This window comes from Marmota marmota, unplaced genomic scaffold (genome assembly GCF_001458135.2).
Source record: "Marmota marmota marmota unplaced genomic scaffold, marMar, whole genome shotgun sequence".
In the NCBI taxonomy this organism is placed as follows: domain Eukaryota; kingdom Metazoa; phylum Chordata; class Mammalia; order Rodentia; family Sciuridae; genus Marmota; species Marmota marmota.
The window spans coordinates 23,642,067-23,660,549 of NW_026000142.1; the positions used below are offsets into that span (position 1 = coordinate 23,642,067).

General features: G+C 40.6%; 1 protein-coding gene across 7 annotated transcripts in view; it reads right to left on the reverse strand.

Moving 5' to 3' along the window:
• Window positions 1–2,476: 2,476 nt before the first annotated feature.
• Pik3cg (phosphatidylinositol-4,5-bisphosphate 3-kinase catalytic subunit gamma) overlaps window positions 2,477–18,483 on the reverse strand; it is a 30,745-nt gene continuing 14,738 nt past the window's right edge. For 6 of the 7 annotated variants that reach the window (XM_048786116.1, XM_015488347.2, XM_048786115.1 and 3 more), the window contains exons 8-11: window positions 18,173–18,303; window positions 17,066–17,177; window positions 15,390–15,547; window positions 2,477–4,014 (exon numbers count right to left, since the gene is read on the reverse strand). In XM_048786116.1, coding sequence (XP_048642073.1) covers window positions 3,736–4,014; window positions 15,390–15,547; window positions 17,066–17,177; window positions 18,173–18,303 — 680 coding nt within the window. In that variant the 3' untranslated portion in view covers window positions 2,477–3,735. The remainder of the gene's footprint in view (window positions 4,015–15,389; window positions 15,548–17,065; window positions 17,178–18,172; window positions 18,304–18,483) is intronic. The other variant, XM_048786119.1, reaches the window with a different exon arrangement.

Below are 18,483 nucleotides of genomic sequence, written 5' to 3' on the forward strand. Positions count from 1 at the left end.
TATAATTGCCAATTTATTACATAATCAGGGAAAGCAAAGCCCAGCATACCAAAGATAAGAAATGGCTACAGAAACTAAGTTTTTTGAACTTATTTAACAAACTAATTAATTTCCATTAACAGCAAACACTTCCAAACTATTGTACAGAATTTCCGCATTTAAACTTTTCTAATATATATATATATATATATATATATATATATATATATATATATNATATATATTATTTAAGCTGGGCACAGTGGCACACACCTATAATCCCAGAGGCTCAGGAGGCTGAGACAGGAGGAGTGTAAGTTTGAGGCCAGACTCAGCAATTTAGCAAGGCCCTAAGCAACTAAGTGAGACCCTATCTCAAAATAAAAAATTGAAAAGGCTGAGAATGTATCTCAGTGGTAAAGTGTCCCTGGGTTAAATTCCCAGTACCAAAACAAAAAAAAAAATTATTGTTTAAAAAATAGTTATATACATATAATTACTATAGTTAATTTTTTTGGAAGTCAAGAGTATTCTCTAGTTATCTATAATGTCTTCCTCCTACTTTCTCCAAAGGTAAGATTAGTCAAATGCAGTCCTGTGGGGCTATGTCTAAAACATCTACTTTGCTTTGCTTTACTTTCCGTGACCACAGTTCTATTACAAGAGCAATGTTTTAGGTCCTAGTGTACAGCAAGAAAGATGAGGTATTTCAATTCCAACAGAAGCAACATTCTGATCTGAGCATTTTTTCTGCACTCATGCAGACATGGCCTAGGCGTGCAAAACTGGGCCATTATTCAGATACACACCAAAGGCATTATTCAGTTGTGTGTGACCTAGATGCCCAGTTCCTCACACTCAGAAGGGCACTTGGTTTGATGTGCTGCTGTTGCCATCTCCAGTTTCTTAATCATTTTTAAACAATGGGCCCCATGTTTTCATTTACACTGGGCTTTGCAAATGATGTTGCCAGTCTTAGACACATACACACAAAAGTTGCTTTGGCCTGAATTCATTTTACTTGTGATCTGGCTTTTAATTTGGCACTGAACAGAGAGTTGTGGGTAGTGCCCCAGTGGCAGGATGACTCCAGTTCTAGAAACTTTTCAAAAGTGTAGAAATTCTTAGTCATGCAATTCCCTGGAAACAGTAAAGGAAGGAAACATACAAAGATGATTTTTGATTTTTGTTTATCTGCAAGCCGGTAGAGTTGAATTAAGCTCTCATTGTAATATGGAAGAATAAAGCTCAATGTATATACAGGTGCACCATGTACACACATACCCATATATCAGCTTCATGAAATAACTGGTTCATTTGAAGAGCAAGTATGTATGCATATGTGCCAATAGGCTAAATATAAATCCATTCCTCTCTCCTTTATCATCAAGGTGATTATTTCAGCAATTGAAATGAAAAGCAGCATTTGTACAAGGCCCGAGCATGGCTGTTCTTTAGAAACACAGTCAAAGCTGCCTGTTTTAAATCAGGAAGAACCTTTTTTCTGGTTCTTCTCCAAAAGGATGGTGGGGGATTGTGGTCTAGAGATGCTGTGAGATGTCTAGCCTCTATTTATGAAGAGAAATTAAATTCAGTACAGGACATGATTCTTGTACAGGGGGTTAGATTGTGATTTTGAAAGGATGAGTTGTGCTGGGCGTAGTAGTGCATACCTGTAGGCCCAGAGACTGCAGAGGCTGAGGCAGGAGGTTCCAGGCCAGCGTTGGCAACTTAGTGAGACCTCGTCTCAAAATTAAAAAAAAAAAATTTTTTAAATGGGACTGATTGTAGCTCAGTAGTAGAGTGTCCCTGGGTTCAATCCTCAGTAACCCTTACTACACACACATGCACGTATACACAAAGGATGATTTGACAAAGAAGAAGAGTTCTTTGTAGATACCTAGGAGCAAGGAGAAAGCTCAGTGGACAATGAGCTACCCATATCCCCAAAGGACATGCAGGCCTTCTTACTCTGGCTGAGTGTTAGATTCACCTTGGAGTACTTAGAAAAATACTGATGTCTGGGTCTCATCTAATGCTAATTAGATTTTAACCTGAGAATGGGGCACAGGCAAGGATTTGTTTTGTTTTGTTTTTGGTACTTGGAACTGAACTCAGGGCACTTAATCATGGAGTCACATCTCTAACTCTTTAATTTTTTTATTTTGAGACAGGGTCTTGCTAAGTTGCTTAGGACCTTGCTAAGTTGCCAAGGCTGACTTTGAACTTGTGATCCTCCTGCCTCAGCCTCCCATAGGGAGCCTCCCTGGGATTACAGGTGCGTACCACTGTGCCCAGGGAAGACAAGGGTATTTTTTAAAAATGTTCCTGGTGGTTCTTATTTGCAGCCAGAGTTGAGCATCCCTTGGCTTTTTAATACACAAAAAAAGAAAGGTCTGGGCTACATCAAAGTCCATCTGGTATCCATTTTGAAAATAAAAAAATTAGAAATATATTTATATCTGATTATACTTAAATGTAGACACCATCAACATAATTATTTTTATGTAATTTATTAACTACAGGTAATTAAAGATATTATATAAATAATTTAATGATCTCTCTCTAAGGTTAATCAAGAAACTTAAGAGATGAGATTTTTTTTTAAGGAAGATATTTTAGTTGTTTTTAGTAAATACAGGATGTACCAAAGTCTAAAAGTCTATGAAATCAAGAAATGGGTAAGACAAGTAGTGTTTTTCCAAACCCTTTAAATAACAAATATCTTCTTCCATTAAAAATTAAAAAAATATATATTAAGACCAGAAATTTAAATTAAAGCATGTGGAAATTATCATATTAATAAAATCATATTTTCTAGAATGCCTCCCTTAATAACATACTTTTTAAAAAATCCACTAAACATCTTCATAAACTGTAATTATAATTCTAGTAATCCTAGAATACAAATCTTTTTTCAGCCAAGTTTTGAGTTCTAAGGTAAAGATGTCCTTGATGTTCTCAGAGGTCCACAAAGGGTTGTAGAAAGGTCTCACCTGAAGAAGAAGGGAGTCAGGGAGGAAGGGAGAGAGGGAATGAGCAGGTGCAGGCCAGCAGAGACCTACTGGTGACTTCCAGTTTCTGTGTTGGAGGCCACACTAATTGTATTGGATAATAAAAGGTCTCATCTCTGTTTTGGATATCCATTACCCTGGAGGCAGGCCGGCAAAGTTCAGGGTTTCCCCTCTGTGCATCTCAGCTGCACAGTGTTAAAGAATCTGATTGCAAAAGATACTGAAAAGACTAACACGCTTTCCTTGCTTTTAGCACACCACTGACATCTGCCAACACCAAGGGGAGGTTTGGAAGCATCATTTGAGGAATGAGACAAAGGTTACAACAGTTGCATCTTTTTTCCTGGAGAGCTTAAAGCACAGGAGGAGAACCAAAATGGAGAGTAAAACAGATGTCATCAACTATTCTAAAGAATTTCCAGAAGCACTCAATAAGATAGTCAAACTATCAGGCCCCTGTAAGGACATCATCAGTCTGTCTCAACTCGAAATGTCCTCCAGCATCACTGAGACGAATGAGAAGAAACAAACCTGCAAAAAAGCCCAGCGCTGAATATAACTTCAGCAGTCGGCGATGCCCATCTTTTCTTTTCTCCAGTGAGGAGTTCATCTAGGAAAGGAGCTCTGTTAAGTGCCAACTCTCACCATGTCCTGTTGCATTTTAAATACAAGCTTGATGACTCTGATGCGCCGATTTAAAAGCTTTAGAACACGGAGTTGTTTTTTACTCCAGCCCAAAGTATTAGGCTGAGTGTTTCTCTCCTTGCTTGATGCCAAGAACAAGGTGCAGGAACCAGTTAAACTGCACGGTCCATCCTTTGTCTCTGCAAACTTCAATCTGATCAAGGAAGTACTTTTTAGCATCCTCCTCGTTTTTCCCCACTGTCAGGGCATCCCGGATGTACTCGATATCTTCTTTGCTGGTTAACTGGGGCATTCCTGTCATCAACATCATGGAGAACAGGATGATCAGCAGGTTTGTGTGATGGCGAAGGGCTAGGTAGGCCTTGACACAGACATCCTGGATAAAGGAGAAGAAACTGCTGTTACGGGTGTTAGAGTAACTGTAGGCTAAAGACCCCTGGGCTGTACTGGCATTTACGTAGCATCATCATGAGAAGAAACCATCATACACAAGGCAGCTCTCTGCCCCAGAAGGAAAACTTGATGAGAACATCGGCTATTTTTATGATTTCTTCAACACTGCAGTGTGGACGCATAGAGGCAGGGTGTGCTCAAGAAAAGCTAATTGATTCAGTTATTTGTTGTTTGTTATTCTACCTTTTAAATTCAATTTCCTTCCTAAGAAATTGAGGGTAGAAATATTCATGGTCTCTGAAGAGGAATGAGTCATTTTTGAGCACCATACTGGAATCGATAAACTTTATGTAAGCAAAAATCATGTTTGCCAAGAGCTAATGAAATCCAAAGAAGTGAAAGAAATACGGTGTCTGAGATTTAGTTTTATCCTTATTTTGCACTTTGTTCTATTTTAAGAAAGCAGATGAGTTAGCTTTTTACTGCCTGATTCTCAAAATTGTTGAGTGAACTTTGAAATTTTAATACAAATTCTGAATACTGAGAGAGAGGGCTTTAAAAAATATGATGGCGGATGCTGTCCCAAAAAAGCTTTGGAGCAGGTGATAAAGGTGAGTTATGCCTACTTAGTGAGAAACAGGTACAATTATGTCATTAAATTGTCCCAAAGCACAGGAAAAGATGCAAAGTTCCCAATTTTATAACATGAGAACATGAGACTTAGAATAGACACATATATAAAAACATTAAAAAAAAAAGGTAAGACAGTTTACTGAGTTACATAAAATAAAACTTAAAATACATGGAGTGACCTGCGATGTTCTTCAAAGATAAAATTGCTAATTATCAAGACGTAACTTATTCTTGGATTAGTCTATAAACACAATCAAATTTCAATAAAAATCTTTATCGGTGTTTAAACTCAGATATAGTTCATCCAGAATAGTTAGGGTCCAAGAGAATGTTTTGGAAAATTGCAATAATGAAAACCAAAGTTTGCCATAGAAGATATTAAAACACCTTACCAAACTATAATATTTGATTAATTACCCTGGGCGGATGCCTGTGATCCCAGCTTGGGATGCTAAGACAGGAGGATCGCAAGTTTGAGGACAGCCTGGGCAACTTAACAAGACTTCGTTGAGGCCAGAGGGCAGCATATTATGAGAGCTCAGGACACGTCAGTTCTTTCCCTCTCCTACCATCTCTTCTCTGCTTACTGTGAAGCAGGAGACTTGAAGAGACTCAAAAGTCTATTTGGATGGTTCCTGCTGTAGCCCAGGCCTCAGCTGTCCCCTGGCCACGGCTCCAGTGCATTAGTGCTCTTGCATTCTTTATGACTCCACCGATGTGCGGAAATCGTTTTCTTTTGCTCATCTGTAGGACCCAAAGAGGTTTGTCTTGGTTCTTTGTAATTACAGAGGCTAAGTGCAGACTTCACCTCAGGCTACAGTCTCATTAATTTGCCAACTTTCAAGATTCTCACACAGGCTTTGTGGGGATGCCTTTCGATTCTGAATTAGAGTGCATTCTGATTTTTAATTATTTCCTATTCCTTTTACATACTAGGGGCTCTAGGCAAATCCCGTGCTGGGTGAGCCCACTGTGTGGTCAATCTCTTTTTAATCAGAAATTTTCATGGAGGGAAATTAACCCAAGGCCAAGTTATTACCACAGCAATCCATAGGTGCTCAGTAAATAATTGTTAGGTGGTGACTGACATACTGATTCCTGCAGTACCCAAAGAGATTCATTAAGGGAAAGGAACTGTGTTGCTTCTCTTAAAGACCTCCCCAACCATACAAATGATATATATATTTTTTGTTTTTGTGTTTGTGATGTTGGGGATGGACAATCCAGGGCCTCATACTAAACTACATCCCCAGTCTATATGATATTTTTTGGCTCTGATATGTTTTGGCTAGTTCTGATTTTCACACACAAGGGTCTGTTATATGAAAAAGAAAAACTTCCTCCCCAAGTTTAACTGCATGCTCCTTACTTGTTGGACACAATGTACAAGTTCTGACTGGCTGTGCAGACTTAGAGATTCAGTGCAGATTTAATTATCCTTTGCTTAAATTAAGACACTGTGTGGAGCAGTGGTTAACAGCGGAGTCACATCTTGCTGTATAAATTCAGAGCTTGGCTTTCTTACTGACAAGCTGTCTGTCATCAGGCAATTCACTTAACTTCTCTGGACCTCAGTTTTCTTACAACAATAATAACAATAACAAACTGCATCCATTTCATATAGTTGTGGTAAGATTTAAATGCTAGGTGACTGGTTGGCCATCACTACTAAATACTCTGCAGATTTGCATTATTGAACACATATACACTTATCAATGCTAAGGAGGTCACTTTTCCACCTAGACCCTCTGTCTGTCCAAAACATCTTCTTAGATGGCAAAGCTGTAGGGGGTGAGATGGGCCCCCCTCCACCGAGTGCTGGGGGAAGAGTTGACTTCACTGGCCCACTGAAGTGGGTGGGATGGAAGCCTGTGGCACCTGGCTACAACTGCAGGTGGTCCTCTTGCCTCCGGGGCCTGGTGGAGCACCTGCTCCACCCACTCAAGCCCTAGAAGTTTCATTTCTGTCCTCTGCACCCAACCAGGGCATCTGTGAATCTGTCCTGATCATGCAGGTTGGGCTCAGTGGCCTGTGGTTTGAGAGACTCTGAGGATGTGGCTTGGGAACTTGGGGGAAAATCCAGAACACAGAAGTTACCGGCTGTCGAAACAGAATTTTCCCTTCTGCCAATGCTGCCTGTCATTGACCTCAAACGTTCCTCCCAACTGTATTTTGAGGCTCTGTATTATTGAGTGGAGAAGAAGCGGTGAGGGAAGAATCTGATTTGGGGGATTTGGTTTAATGTACTTGAAATGAGAGTGAATTATCATTAACGTCATTAGTAGCTAATAAAGAGGTCCAGCCTATGTAGTACATCTGCTCTTAATTTCATTGTTGATTTAAATGCCTTAATTACAGCAGCTAAGTAACCAAAGGAAGGATTGTTTTTACAAAGCTACCACCCCTGTAAATTTTGGAAACCAAAGGAATTTATTATCATTTCAGGGCCCAAACTTTGAATCCATTTGCTAACTGCCCCACCTATCAGTTTGCTAAAGAGGAAGCAAAGGACCGCTAAACACCGTCTCCTAGTTTCTTAACCTCTGGGGAGCTGTGACTGTGGCAGACTGTCCAGGGTCACAGGGAATACTTGTTCTTATAGTCAAATCCCCCATTCTCATCCAAAATTAAAGTGGAAGTGAAATATTTACAAAAACAAAGAAGTAATATTACGACCATAAAATAGAAACTCCAGGGAAAGATTCTAAGGCTGAGGGGAGAGAGAGATGCTCACAAAAATTCATCAATGAAAACAAAAAGTTCCCACCCACTGACTTTTCCTAAATCGTAATGTTACCTCTGTCTGCCAAAGGAAGGACACAGAAGAGAGAGAGAAAAAAATTCAGTTTACAGTAAAGGACTTTATTTATTTATTTATTTTAAAATTGGCCAGCCAGTGTCTTTAGGAGTGATTTTGGCCAACCAGAGAAGGTCACTGATTAATAGCCCTAATAATGCAGGAAGCATCACTCTCTGGTAAACCTGAACTAGAGGATGCCCAACACTTAGCCATGTACTTGTTGAGTTTGTATTAGGATTCATATCTTCATAGTCTCGAAAATAATTCTCAGACTAGCTGTTTGCAAAGGAAAGGACTATGCTGTCATCTCAAATATTTAGCTAGAAACTCATTAGAAGCCTAAAGACTACAATTAAGCTGTTCTACTTTAGTCACTATTCAGAATAGTCTATATGTAGGAAGGAGTGTGTGTGTGTGTGTGTGTGTGTGTGTGTATCTTCCAGTCTTGCTGCAAAAAGGATTTAAGGTGAACTATTTGGATACATAAAAGTCAAAACAACATTAGTGAGAGGTGGATGGAGAAAGGAAAGGAATAAGAAAGGAAGTGATTCATAATGGCCAGAGAAATAAACTAATTTAAAACCACACATGGAAAACTCTGTAGACTTGCTATATAAGTTGTCTCCAAATAAATCTCTAACCAAAAAGAAACTAATTCATTTCTTTATCCAATGCTTAGAGGCTTTTTTAAATACCTATTTGTTTAGGAGAAGCACTGCTTTTCTAGAAACCAAAATCAATTGAAATTTTACAAGGGCATCTATGGAGCATATACTCTGTAACGTGGCGAATGAAGTCCTCAAAATATTCTCATGGTGACAAAACGATTCTCTAAAAGAAACTAGAATTAAGAGGCTAACGCTAGGCAAAAGATCATTCTTGATTAGTGTTTCAAAGTAGCAGGCAATGGGGATGCTGCATGCTGGTTCCTTAGCCTATACATCACCATATATGGATTCATATCTTTTCTAGAATAGTGATCAAACTCAATAAGCTAAACAAAGTCTTTACAATCTGACAAGCTCACACAAGTCTGAATCTAGCAGAAATTTCACACCAACATATCCAACCCCCTATATGTAGCTGCTGCTGGACCCTTCTAGGCAAGTGTCTTCCAATCCATAACACAGAGAGTGAAGTACGGAGAGTCTCTTCACTGGGATTGATGAGACCTAACTAATGCACCAGGGTAAAAATCCCAAGAGTGAATCCTTAATCAGCTCAGCACATTTTGTGTAATGTGACAGATGAACTTGTCATCTCCCACTTGACCTATAATAGACCTTAATTAGAATAATTGTGGTTAATCGATTGAGCTCCAAATGACATCGTTGCTTTGCTCTGCTCTCTACCCTCTAGTCCAGCCTATGCTCTATTTTAAGTTGGATCCATATTTCCTTTCTTGACTCAAGTTCTACTACACATTCCATAGAAACCTATGTTCCATTCATACTGGGGTATTGTACTTTTTCTCCCTAAATATCTAGTGTATGTACTTTTCTAACTTTATGCACTCGCTCATGTTAGTTTTGTTCTGTCTCGATGTTCCTTCTCTTCCCTGAATGAGTCTGACAAAATAAAATTGAATTCAGCCCCAAAGGCTCAATAAAAACACTTCCTTCTCTGAATAATTCTATCCTCCAGTGCAGGATTAATTGCTCCCTCTGCAAACCACTGTTAGCACAAAGTATTCCTTAGCACAAAGTAATGTACATCTTGGTCTTACTGCATTCTGGGGCTGTGCCTCTGCCCAGCAGTGTCTGCCAAACTGTAGCTGAGCTATGTAGGTGAGATGGGTGGATGCTTGATATGCAGTAGTCAAGTTCAGTCTTGGGCAAGATTCACCTCTTTAAAAACCAGGCGGAACTGGAGAACAATTATACATGAAGGGGATTAAGCTGGAAAGACATCGTGCCTTTTTGAGGGCGATACTTGACCCTTCTTTGTGCCTGGCACAGCTCCTGAAATAGAGCAGGTATTTAGTAAGAGTATGAGAATCAGTTTCCTATTTTGGATGTGGTGAACAGGGTCTGGTGACTGCAACAGGATGGAGTAGGAGGTTGAGAAAGGCCAACTGGCAGGTCACAGGTCACAGTTGTACACAAGTGCAAGGACTCCCGCTCGAAGGAAGGGGAGTCAGAGAAAGGAAGTAATGGTGAGTGGCTGCAGTTTTTAGAAGAGTTTCAGGTGGTGAGGTCTCTGTGGTCCCTGGGGCTGGGGTTAGGAGGGGACAGGGCCCTGGACCTAGAGGTAGGTAGGTTAGGCCTCTGGTGGAGGAACTGAGGCACAAACAGACCAACCTGGGCTCCAGGGGTAGAATAGGCTACAGCAGAGATGGACTTCAGTTGGGTAAAGGTTCTTAAAAACTTCCTGCGTCAGGGGCTGTGGTTGTAGCTTGGTGGTAGAGCGCTTGCCTAGCATGTGTGAGGCACTGGGTTTGATCTTCATCCAATAAACAAACAAACAAACAAATAAATAAATGAATAAAATAAAGGTATTGTGTCCATCTACAATTGAAAAAAAAAAATCAAAACTTCCCAGGTCAGGACTCTGCAAAGGGACTGGGCATGCAGCTGAGCCTGGAGCCTTGTCATCCTGGAATGGTGACAAGACTGCTGGGACTGGAAACAGGCAAGGCCTGGTCAAACTGGCAAGGAAACTATAGTCAGCCTAGGTTAAAATAACACAATAAATAGACTCCAGACTATTTCATGAAATGCTTCTTAACAGTGACATCTAGGGGCAAGCGCCATTTAGGGACATTCCTCAGACTGCCGGTTTTGCACAACTGTGGCTACAAACATTATTCACTTCACCTGATGACCAGATTCATCTACATACATTTGCTTAGAGTTGACTGTGTGCAGAGAACATCTTTAAAATAATCGTTTTTGAAAGAACAAGTTGTTCATGTTCCCAAAAAACTGTCCCATATAGGACACCTCCTACACGTGCGTACTCCATGTCCCGTTCTCTGCGCATAGATTACTGTCCTGCTTGGGGGGAAAGTCCTATTTATTTCAGTAAGGAAATCTCCACACAAATGTGAATAGACATTAAATGACACTTCCATATTTGTATTATTTAATAAAACACTGGGTTTCATAATTAGGGTTAGTTCCTCATCTGATGTGTGGATGTCTTGTTACCTGCATTGTGATGACTAATAACCTTCCATATGCTGGTAGCTAGTCAATCTGTGCCCGAGGAACTATTTCACAAACTCAGAATACAACGTATGGTAGGGAAGGAAGATGCCTGTCTGAACCCCACTTCTCCCTGTGCAGGAACTGCCCCTCCCCATTTTGCTCCTTCACTTAGCAAACACATTCTGAGTGCTCACTGAGTCTCAGGCTCCACATAAGGGACACAGGACCCATGTGATCCTGCTGCACACAGCCTGCTGTCTGGGAAGGGAGAGTCAAACAGCACATTGGCACAAATCACTGTGATAGTGAAGGAAATGGAGAAGGGGCTGTGGCAAAGCCTAAGAGGAGGGGACCTAGGTTGGAAGGCTCCCCTGAAGAATGGCATTTAAATGAGACTTAAAGGCAGTGAGGGCCTTCTGGACAGAAAGCCTGACCAGGAAGACGGCTCGGGATAGTGGAAGATGTGGAAGGCAGAGACACATTGACATGAGGGGTAGGGGAGGCAGTGGATGAAGGTGGCGATGCTGACCCCAGGATGAGGCTGCAGCAGGTAGGTCCCCTGGCATGGGCCTTGCAGGCCAAACTTCCAAATTCAGATTTTATTCAAGATGACAAAACTACCATTATGTGGAAGTCTGAAGGGAGGGATTAACATATCTAGTTCTTAACTTCAGTTTTTGAGAAAACTCTGATTATCTACAGTCTTTTTTTTTTAATTTTTTTTTTAGTTGTCAATGGATTTTTTTTTACTTTATTTATTTATTTTTATGTGGTGCCAGGATTGAACCCAGGGCCTCACACATGCCAAGCGAGTGCTCTACCACTGAGCCACAACCCCAGCCCTATCTACAACCTTTTAAAAGACCAAACACTACTTAATAAAATGAAGGAAAAACACTGAAATGTTGACAGCGTTATCTTTAGAAGGTGGGACACTAGGCTTTTGATAGCTTACTGATATTTTAGAATACATTGCTGTCTTTGGTTTTTAATAAAGAAGCATTCACTACTTTTAAACTTAGAAAAAACTCATCGAATAAATACAAATAAATGGGAAATCATATTTCATTTGCCATTGATATGAATGTGTTTATGTGCTACGTATGTTCTATAGCTGTTGATTGAAATGTAAAATAAAGTGGTCTAAAATAAATTATCAGGGGGTTAACCACAGTTTACCTTTAAAAAAATATTTTCAGTAAGCGTGAGATTTTTCTAAAGGGAATTTATTTATCAAAATTGTCATCACTACTATATGTCAGCTTAACACCCTGTGTGTAGGACGTTGCTCCAAAGACTGACAGATACCCTGAAGTTCACACGGTGGGTCTTGGTTTTCTCTAATTCTAGCTTGTTCCTGAACTCACCCCTATTCAAGAAGTAACTTAACAGTCCCAGGCTAAACTAGCTACCTTGGAAAGGAGAGAGATGAGATAAAGCACAGCCTTCCTCTTTCAGTTTTCTTACTTCCCTCCTCTGGTCACCAGCAAATGCATGTTTTTAATTCTTTGTGGCGAAAGCTCACCTCACCCTTAACAAAAAGTGGGCCAACTTCTCTTCACCCTTTTAACAGATTAATCAAATATGCAGCATGTCTTAATTAACTTTATAGAGTCAAACTTGGCAACTGGCTGCAAATGAAGACACCTTTAATTCAAAATACTGGATATGACACTTCCCTAAACCTGGCTGCTTTATTCTACAAGATTATGAGACACTGTTGATAGAGTTTAGAGACGTGGTCCCTGAGCTTGAAGAACTTCAATTTAAAAAGGAAACATACAACTCAGAAACAGAAATCCTTGAATTAGCAGTATGTAAAAGGAAACAAAAAGAAAAAAAAAAACAACTGTCCAAGGGCAGAGTTGAACAACGAAGGTTTGGTTGCCCGTCTTTGTCAATGAGGAAACTTTGGCAATTCTGTGTGTGTATAGTTTAACATGATGGTGTTCAGCCTTTTCTTGTGAGGGAGGAAGATGTGGGACAAGAAGGGAGGATGGCAGAGAAGGGGAGCGTAGAAGGGAAAGCAGAAGGTGGGGGTGCACTCAGTCTTTAACCAGAACATGTCACTTGGTCATGTTCTACATGTCACCTCATTTTGAAAACCGTTTCTCAATTTAAAAGTTTTCAAAGTCTGAAAACCTACTGTGATGTATATAACCAGGCTGGCAGTGGCTTACTGAGTCTCTGCTACTGTCTAGGGTCTAGGCTAAGCATGCTCCATATTTCATTTAAATAACCCCTACCCCTGCCTCCTGCCTGTAGCTGTGAGCATTCTGCTCCAACAAGTGCTCCTTGCCATTGCCACCCAGCGCCCTCATCTGATGCTCACAGACGTGGGGCTGCCTGAACTTGGGTAGGAATCCTCAGATCTCTGAGCTAAATAACCCTTTTATCTTTATTAAAAGATAACAAGCAAATAAATAATTCCTGGAAAAACCACATGAGGCAGCTCTTCTTCCCCTTTCAGAAGAAGAAAGCAAGGTTCTGAAAGGGAAAGTAATTTTCATCATACACAGGCAACTAAGGAGCAGGGCTAGGATTCAGACTCAAGTTTATCTGCTCCAAGAGCTGTCCTTTCACCCACCAGGCTACACTCTGCTCTCTACCTGTGTTTAAGGCTCAATGTGGGCACGTTCACAGGCACTTAAAATGCAGAAAAGTGCTTCAAAACCTGGGTACATGGAAGGACAACAGAATTCACAAAGATGTGTTTTTGGTGGTGCCCACTGACTAGGGTGTTGCTTTAATGAAGGAAGTTTTAACAGTCTGAGAAACAAGCTTTGGTGACAAAGGATGAAGAATAGCTCTTCCCAAGAGGACAGACTGGGCAAAAAGTTCACTGCAGGCTGGGCATGGTGGCACATGCCTGCAATCCCAGCAGCTCAGGAGGCTGAGGCAGGAGGATTTCAGGTTCAAAGCCAGCCTCAGCAACTTAGCGAGGTCTTAAGCAACTTACTGAGACCTGTTTCAAAATAAAAACATAATTAAAAAGGGCTTGAAATGTGGCTCAGTGGTTGTATCCCTGGGTTCAATCCTTGGTACAAAAAATAAATAAATAAGTAAGTAAGTAAATAAATAAATAAATAAATAAGAAAGCTCAGAGCAGATGAATATAGCTTTGGGTGGAAATTGCTGGTAGGGGCAGGAAATCTTTCCTTGGCCTCCTCATAACAAAAATCTTTTCATTAAAGAATGTTTTGAAACTGAAAAATAATTACAGCAGCCAAAACAAAAGTCAAGGGAGTTGCTGCTGGGATCTTAAGGTTGACATGGGCCTGACAGGGACATCAATAGCAACAGAACAAATGGGCAGTCAGCCTTGAGAACATCACTGGTAAAAAGGAAGAGACTGTACATATCCAAAGAGAAGGAGAGCCAGTGGATAAGGTCAAGCTCCTGGATTTGTCTGAATCTCTGAATCACAGTTTACCATGGCTGTTTGAATCTCGTCAGATGAACCTCCCTTCCAGGAAAGTAGAACTGAGTGTTTTTCCTCCTTTAAATGGTGAAATTCTTCCAGGTTCTTTTTTTGAACCATTATCTCTTCCAGTAAGTTGTCAAAATATATGATTTTTAACTTTAAAGAAAAACAGGACTGAAATGTGTCAAGTCCCTGGAAACAGTCTAAAACTCAATTGAGTTTATACAGAAAAACACACTGTAAAAATCCTTAAACTATCTGGCCACAGAGATCTCAGTTTCTCTGACAACACCACTGGAACTGTGGGAGGGTGAGTCTTGTAATTATCAGATGGAAAACCAGCCAGCACAAACCAGAACACACAGGTTACAAATCAACACCTCTGAGTACCTGTCCCAAGGAAGTTCAAGGGCCATGTCATCTCCCAAGGGTCACAGTGGACTCAAGAGGAGACTCAGGAAAAGCACTTGTCCCTGGGATGTCCACTGCAAATCAAACCAAGCTTAAGACTACCATGGTGGCAGGGTGGTGGGGGGTGAAGGTGAGTGGGTGGTTGGGTGGTTAATTTAAAGGCAAATGGACACATCAAATAATGGCTCTTTGTCTCTGTTTTGTGTTGTCCATGAACAGTTATTAAGTTTCAAAGTGTGAAATATTCTCCATTGGATATTTGAAATATTCAATAGTCAAAACTGGGTACAGACCAGGCAGGAAGGAGAAAGGAAGTAGAATCTGAACACTCCCAGGGAGATGGTAGGCTCATGAAGGAAGCAGGACAAACCAGAGTTGTTTGTAGAACCTGTGGTCACCCTGCTGAGATTCCCAAGGAGAGAAGAGACTGCCCTTGACAAAAGCAAGACCTGCCATATGCATATGGTGGCACAACAAGAATCCGTGCTAGTAGTGTGATAAATACACATGTGTAGCAAAAGCCGAGTGAAGTTCACGATTGTTTTGAGTGCCCTGAAAAGTATTTGCAAAGTTTGAATCCTTTGTCAGTGTCTTCAATAGATAAATATCTAATGGCTAAATTTTTCACTAGGTGCCCTTCCTTAAAGGTCTCTTTAGTACCAGCATCAATCTGAGCTCTGTATTTGCCAGTCCCACTCTTATGGAATGTTTCTACTTCCTGTTTGGTTTTAGGTGGGAGGATGGCTGAGAAGCACAGTCTTGCTCTTGGGGAATGAATGCATAGAGGTAACTGGGAGGAGATAGGTTGGCCATGCCAGAAGGGGATGGGGGCAGAGGATAGATGAGCCTCCAAGTGGGCTGGGAGGTAAAGCTGCAGCAGGTGCACACACCACCTGCTTGGTTGGTACTCTCAGTAGGAAATAAAGAGGGGGGTGACATACCTGAAATTTCTGGAAGTGTGGGCTTGTCTTTTTTCCAGAAGTTCCCATCACAAACAAGAAGTCTGGGGTGAGCACAAATGGCACTCTCTCTTTATTAATGCCCAGGAAACTTTTATAATTCCCAAGAATGTGCCCAAAGTCAATATGAAATAGGTTTCCTTAAAAGAAAAAGAATATCTGACATTATTACACCAGCATACATGCTTGTAATAACACTTCACTTTTTGAGATAATTTTTAAGTGGCCTGAAAATGAGCTATCTTGGGTGAAAGCATCTGTTACATGTGTTACTAGTCTGTCATATTTTTGGTCTTAGCAGGTGTGTGAAAGTAGTAACCACAAAGTGTTCTTTGAACCAAATATGTTTGTTCTTGATATCTTTCTGGTGTTCTTTAGTTGACAAATGGCATTGAAAAGTTAAAAATTATCACCTCAAAATTATTCTTAGAAATCAAAACTCTCTGGCTAATATGTCACCATTATACTTAAAACTCCCCTAAACCCTTCATGTAACTCAGGATATCCTGATGTTGTACTCTGACTTGTACTTCCAAGCCCCACAATAGAAATAACTCATTTTGAAACTTCTTTGGGTCAATATTTACCACCACACCTTCTCCACATCCCTTCTTCTCATTGGTCCTTTATCATTTCTATAGTCCAAAAATGTATTGCCTATTTTGTTTTATTCCGATCCTCACAGGGAGTAAGCAATTTGTTCCCCTCTCATGCTTTTTTCAGACTCTACTCTGAAATTGATTCAAATCACATATAGAAAAGTCTCATGGTGTGGTGGCCACTACTGGGCACTGTTAGACTGGACAGTGAACTGGCAAGGTGGGGTGAGTTAGGCAGACAGAATGTTTCACTTTTTTCTTTTTGTTTTTAGTACTGGGGATTGAACACAGGGGTGCTTAACCACTGAGCCATATTCCTAGTCTTTTTTATTTTTATTTTTTTAAGTTTTTGGTACTGGAGATTGAACTCAGGGGCACTCGACCACCGACCCACATCGCCAGTCCTATTTTGTATTTTATTTAGAGCCAGGGTCTCACTGAGTTGCTTAGTGCCTTGTTTTTTTTTTTTTTTTTTTTTTTTTTTTTTTTTGCTGAGGCTGGCTTTGAGCTTGAGATCCTCCCGCCTCAGCCTCCTGAGTTGCTGGGATTACAGGTGTCTGTCACTGCCCCTAGCACATTTCAGATTTGAGGGTATCTCCGAGATTTTTTCCCCTCTTTTACTGTTTCTCTGAAATAGCTGATACTGTTGATCACCCCTACCTTCATTAGTTCCTAAGATATGCCCTACTCTACTTTTCTAGCTCTAACGGCCTCTTCTTCCTTTACTCAGTCCTCTGCCCTCAAGGTGGGTGGTCTCTGTAGAGACAGCACTGGAGTCCCTACACAATAACAACTTCTCACTCTGTGCTCTGGCCTTGAACTCCCTTCAAAAATTTCTCTACGATGGGAGGGTGGGGGGGAATGGAGTGGCTGTGTTTAATGAGGACAGCGTTTCAGATGAGGAAGATGAAAAAATTCTGAAGATGGACGTCAGTGATGCTTGCACAGCGATGTGAATGTGCTCAGTGTCCACTGAATTGCACACTTAAATGGTTAGAATAGAGAATTTTGTTATGTGTGTTTTACCACAATAAGTTATTCTGCAATAGATAAACTCACCTGTCTCTGAGATCATAATATTGTCATTGTGTCTGTCGCCTATTCCAAGAACAAAGGTTGCCACACAGTAGCCTGCACAGGAATAAACAAATCTCTCCACTGCTGCCTGAAACTAATTAAAATGCATCAGAATATTAATTGTCTTCTAACTACAAAGAGCAGCATGAATCTATTACAGATGATTTCCAGAAAGACACTGTTCTGGGAACCGTTTTTAGAGAGCAAGTTATTTGTGCCTGATTTTATTAGCATTATATCTACCAAGAGCCAATTTTCACATTGCTCTGCTTATGCTTTAGGTCAAGATTCAATACATCACAACAGCACGAGGAGGATACATGAGTCAAAGGGCAACAGAAATTTAATCAAAGCGTTTGCTTCCTCTCCATGCATCACTTGCTCACAAGAATGTGGAACCCATAGTAATTTCTTCTCCATCAGTGAACATGTTTTGCTTGTGACCATTTACAAGTATGCATGGGTTCACAAATCCACATGTATAACAGATTAATAAGTACTGCTAATTATATTTCCTCCCCAAATGACTGCTAACCATGCAAATGAGAAGTGCTAATCCTGTGCGGTAGAACTTTAGATGACAGCCAAACAGCCCAACCACACAGCTTGTGAAGGATTCAGCATATGCACTTCAGAAGATGGTGGAACTGACATTTTCCCCATCCATAATTTACCATTTATATTAGAGTGCAGTGGTAAATTATAAATTATGTCGTTAGGCGTGCGGTATTTCCTAGGTAGGAAAGAATTTATACAGAGTAACTAAATCTCGATGCCGAACAACAACAAAAAATAGCCATAAAAAGTGCTAACAGATTATTTTACAGAACCAAATTGTATACAAAATGTGCCTGGGAATCAAAGCCAAAGATAATGATCATGGGGTTGGGAACTGAGCACTTCTGTTTTACATAGATGTGCTGTGTCATCAGGGAAAAGCCCTCAAATCTCCCCACCTCCTCACCAGTAAAGGATTCACCAATATATGGGGACGCAAGACATTGAAAAATCCTTTGAAAACCTGGAACCACTATTGCTTTATAAATGACAAGTTGTAAGGGACCTCTGCAGAGGGGAGGCACAGCTCACCTTTTCTTCGATGGGGCATTTTTCTTTGAGCCAGTGATTCAGGACTTCATCTTTGAATGCACCCGTGTTGCCCACTGTGCTTTGCTGGATTTTGGCAATTGTTGTCGCATCTTTCACGATCTCGATCATTCCTACATTGAGGATGAGGAGTTTGATGGGGAAGGGGGCCTAGCGCTTGACCCAGAGGGGGAGCAACTTGTTTTTGTTGAGTAGGGAACGGAGAGGACTTTTTTTTTTTTTGTATCAGGCATTGAACTCAGGGGCACTTGACCACTGAGCCACATCCAAAGCCCTATTTTGTATTTTATTTA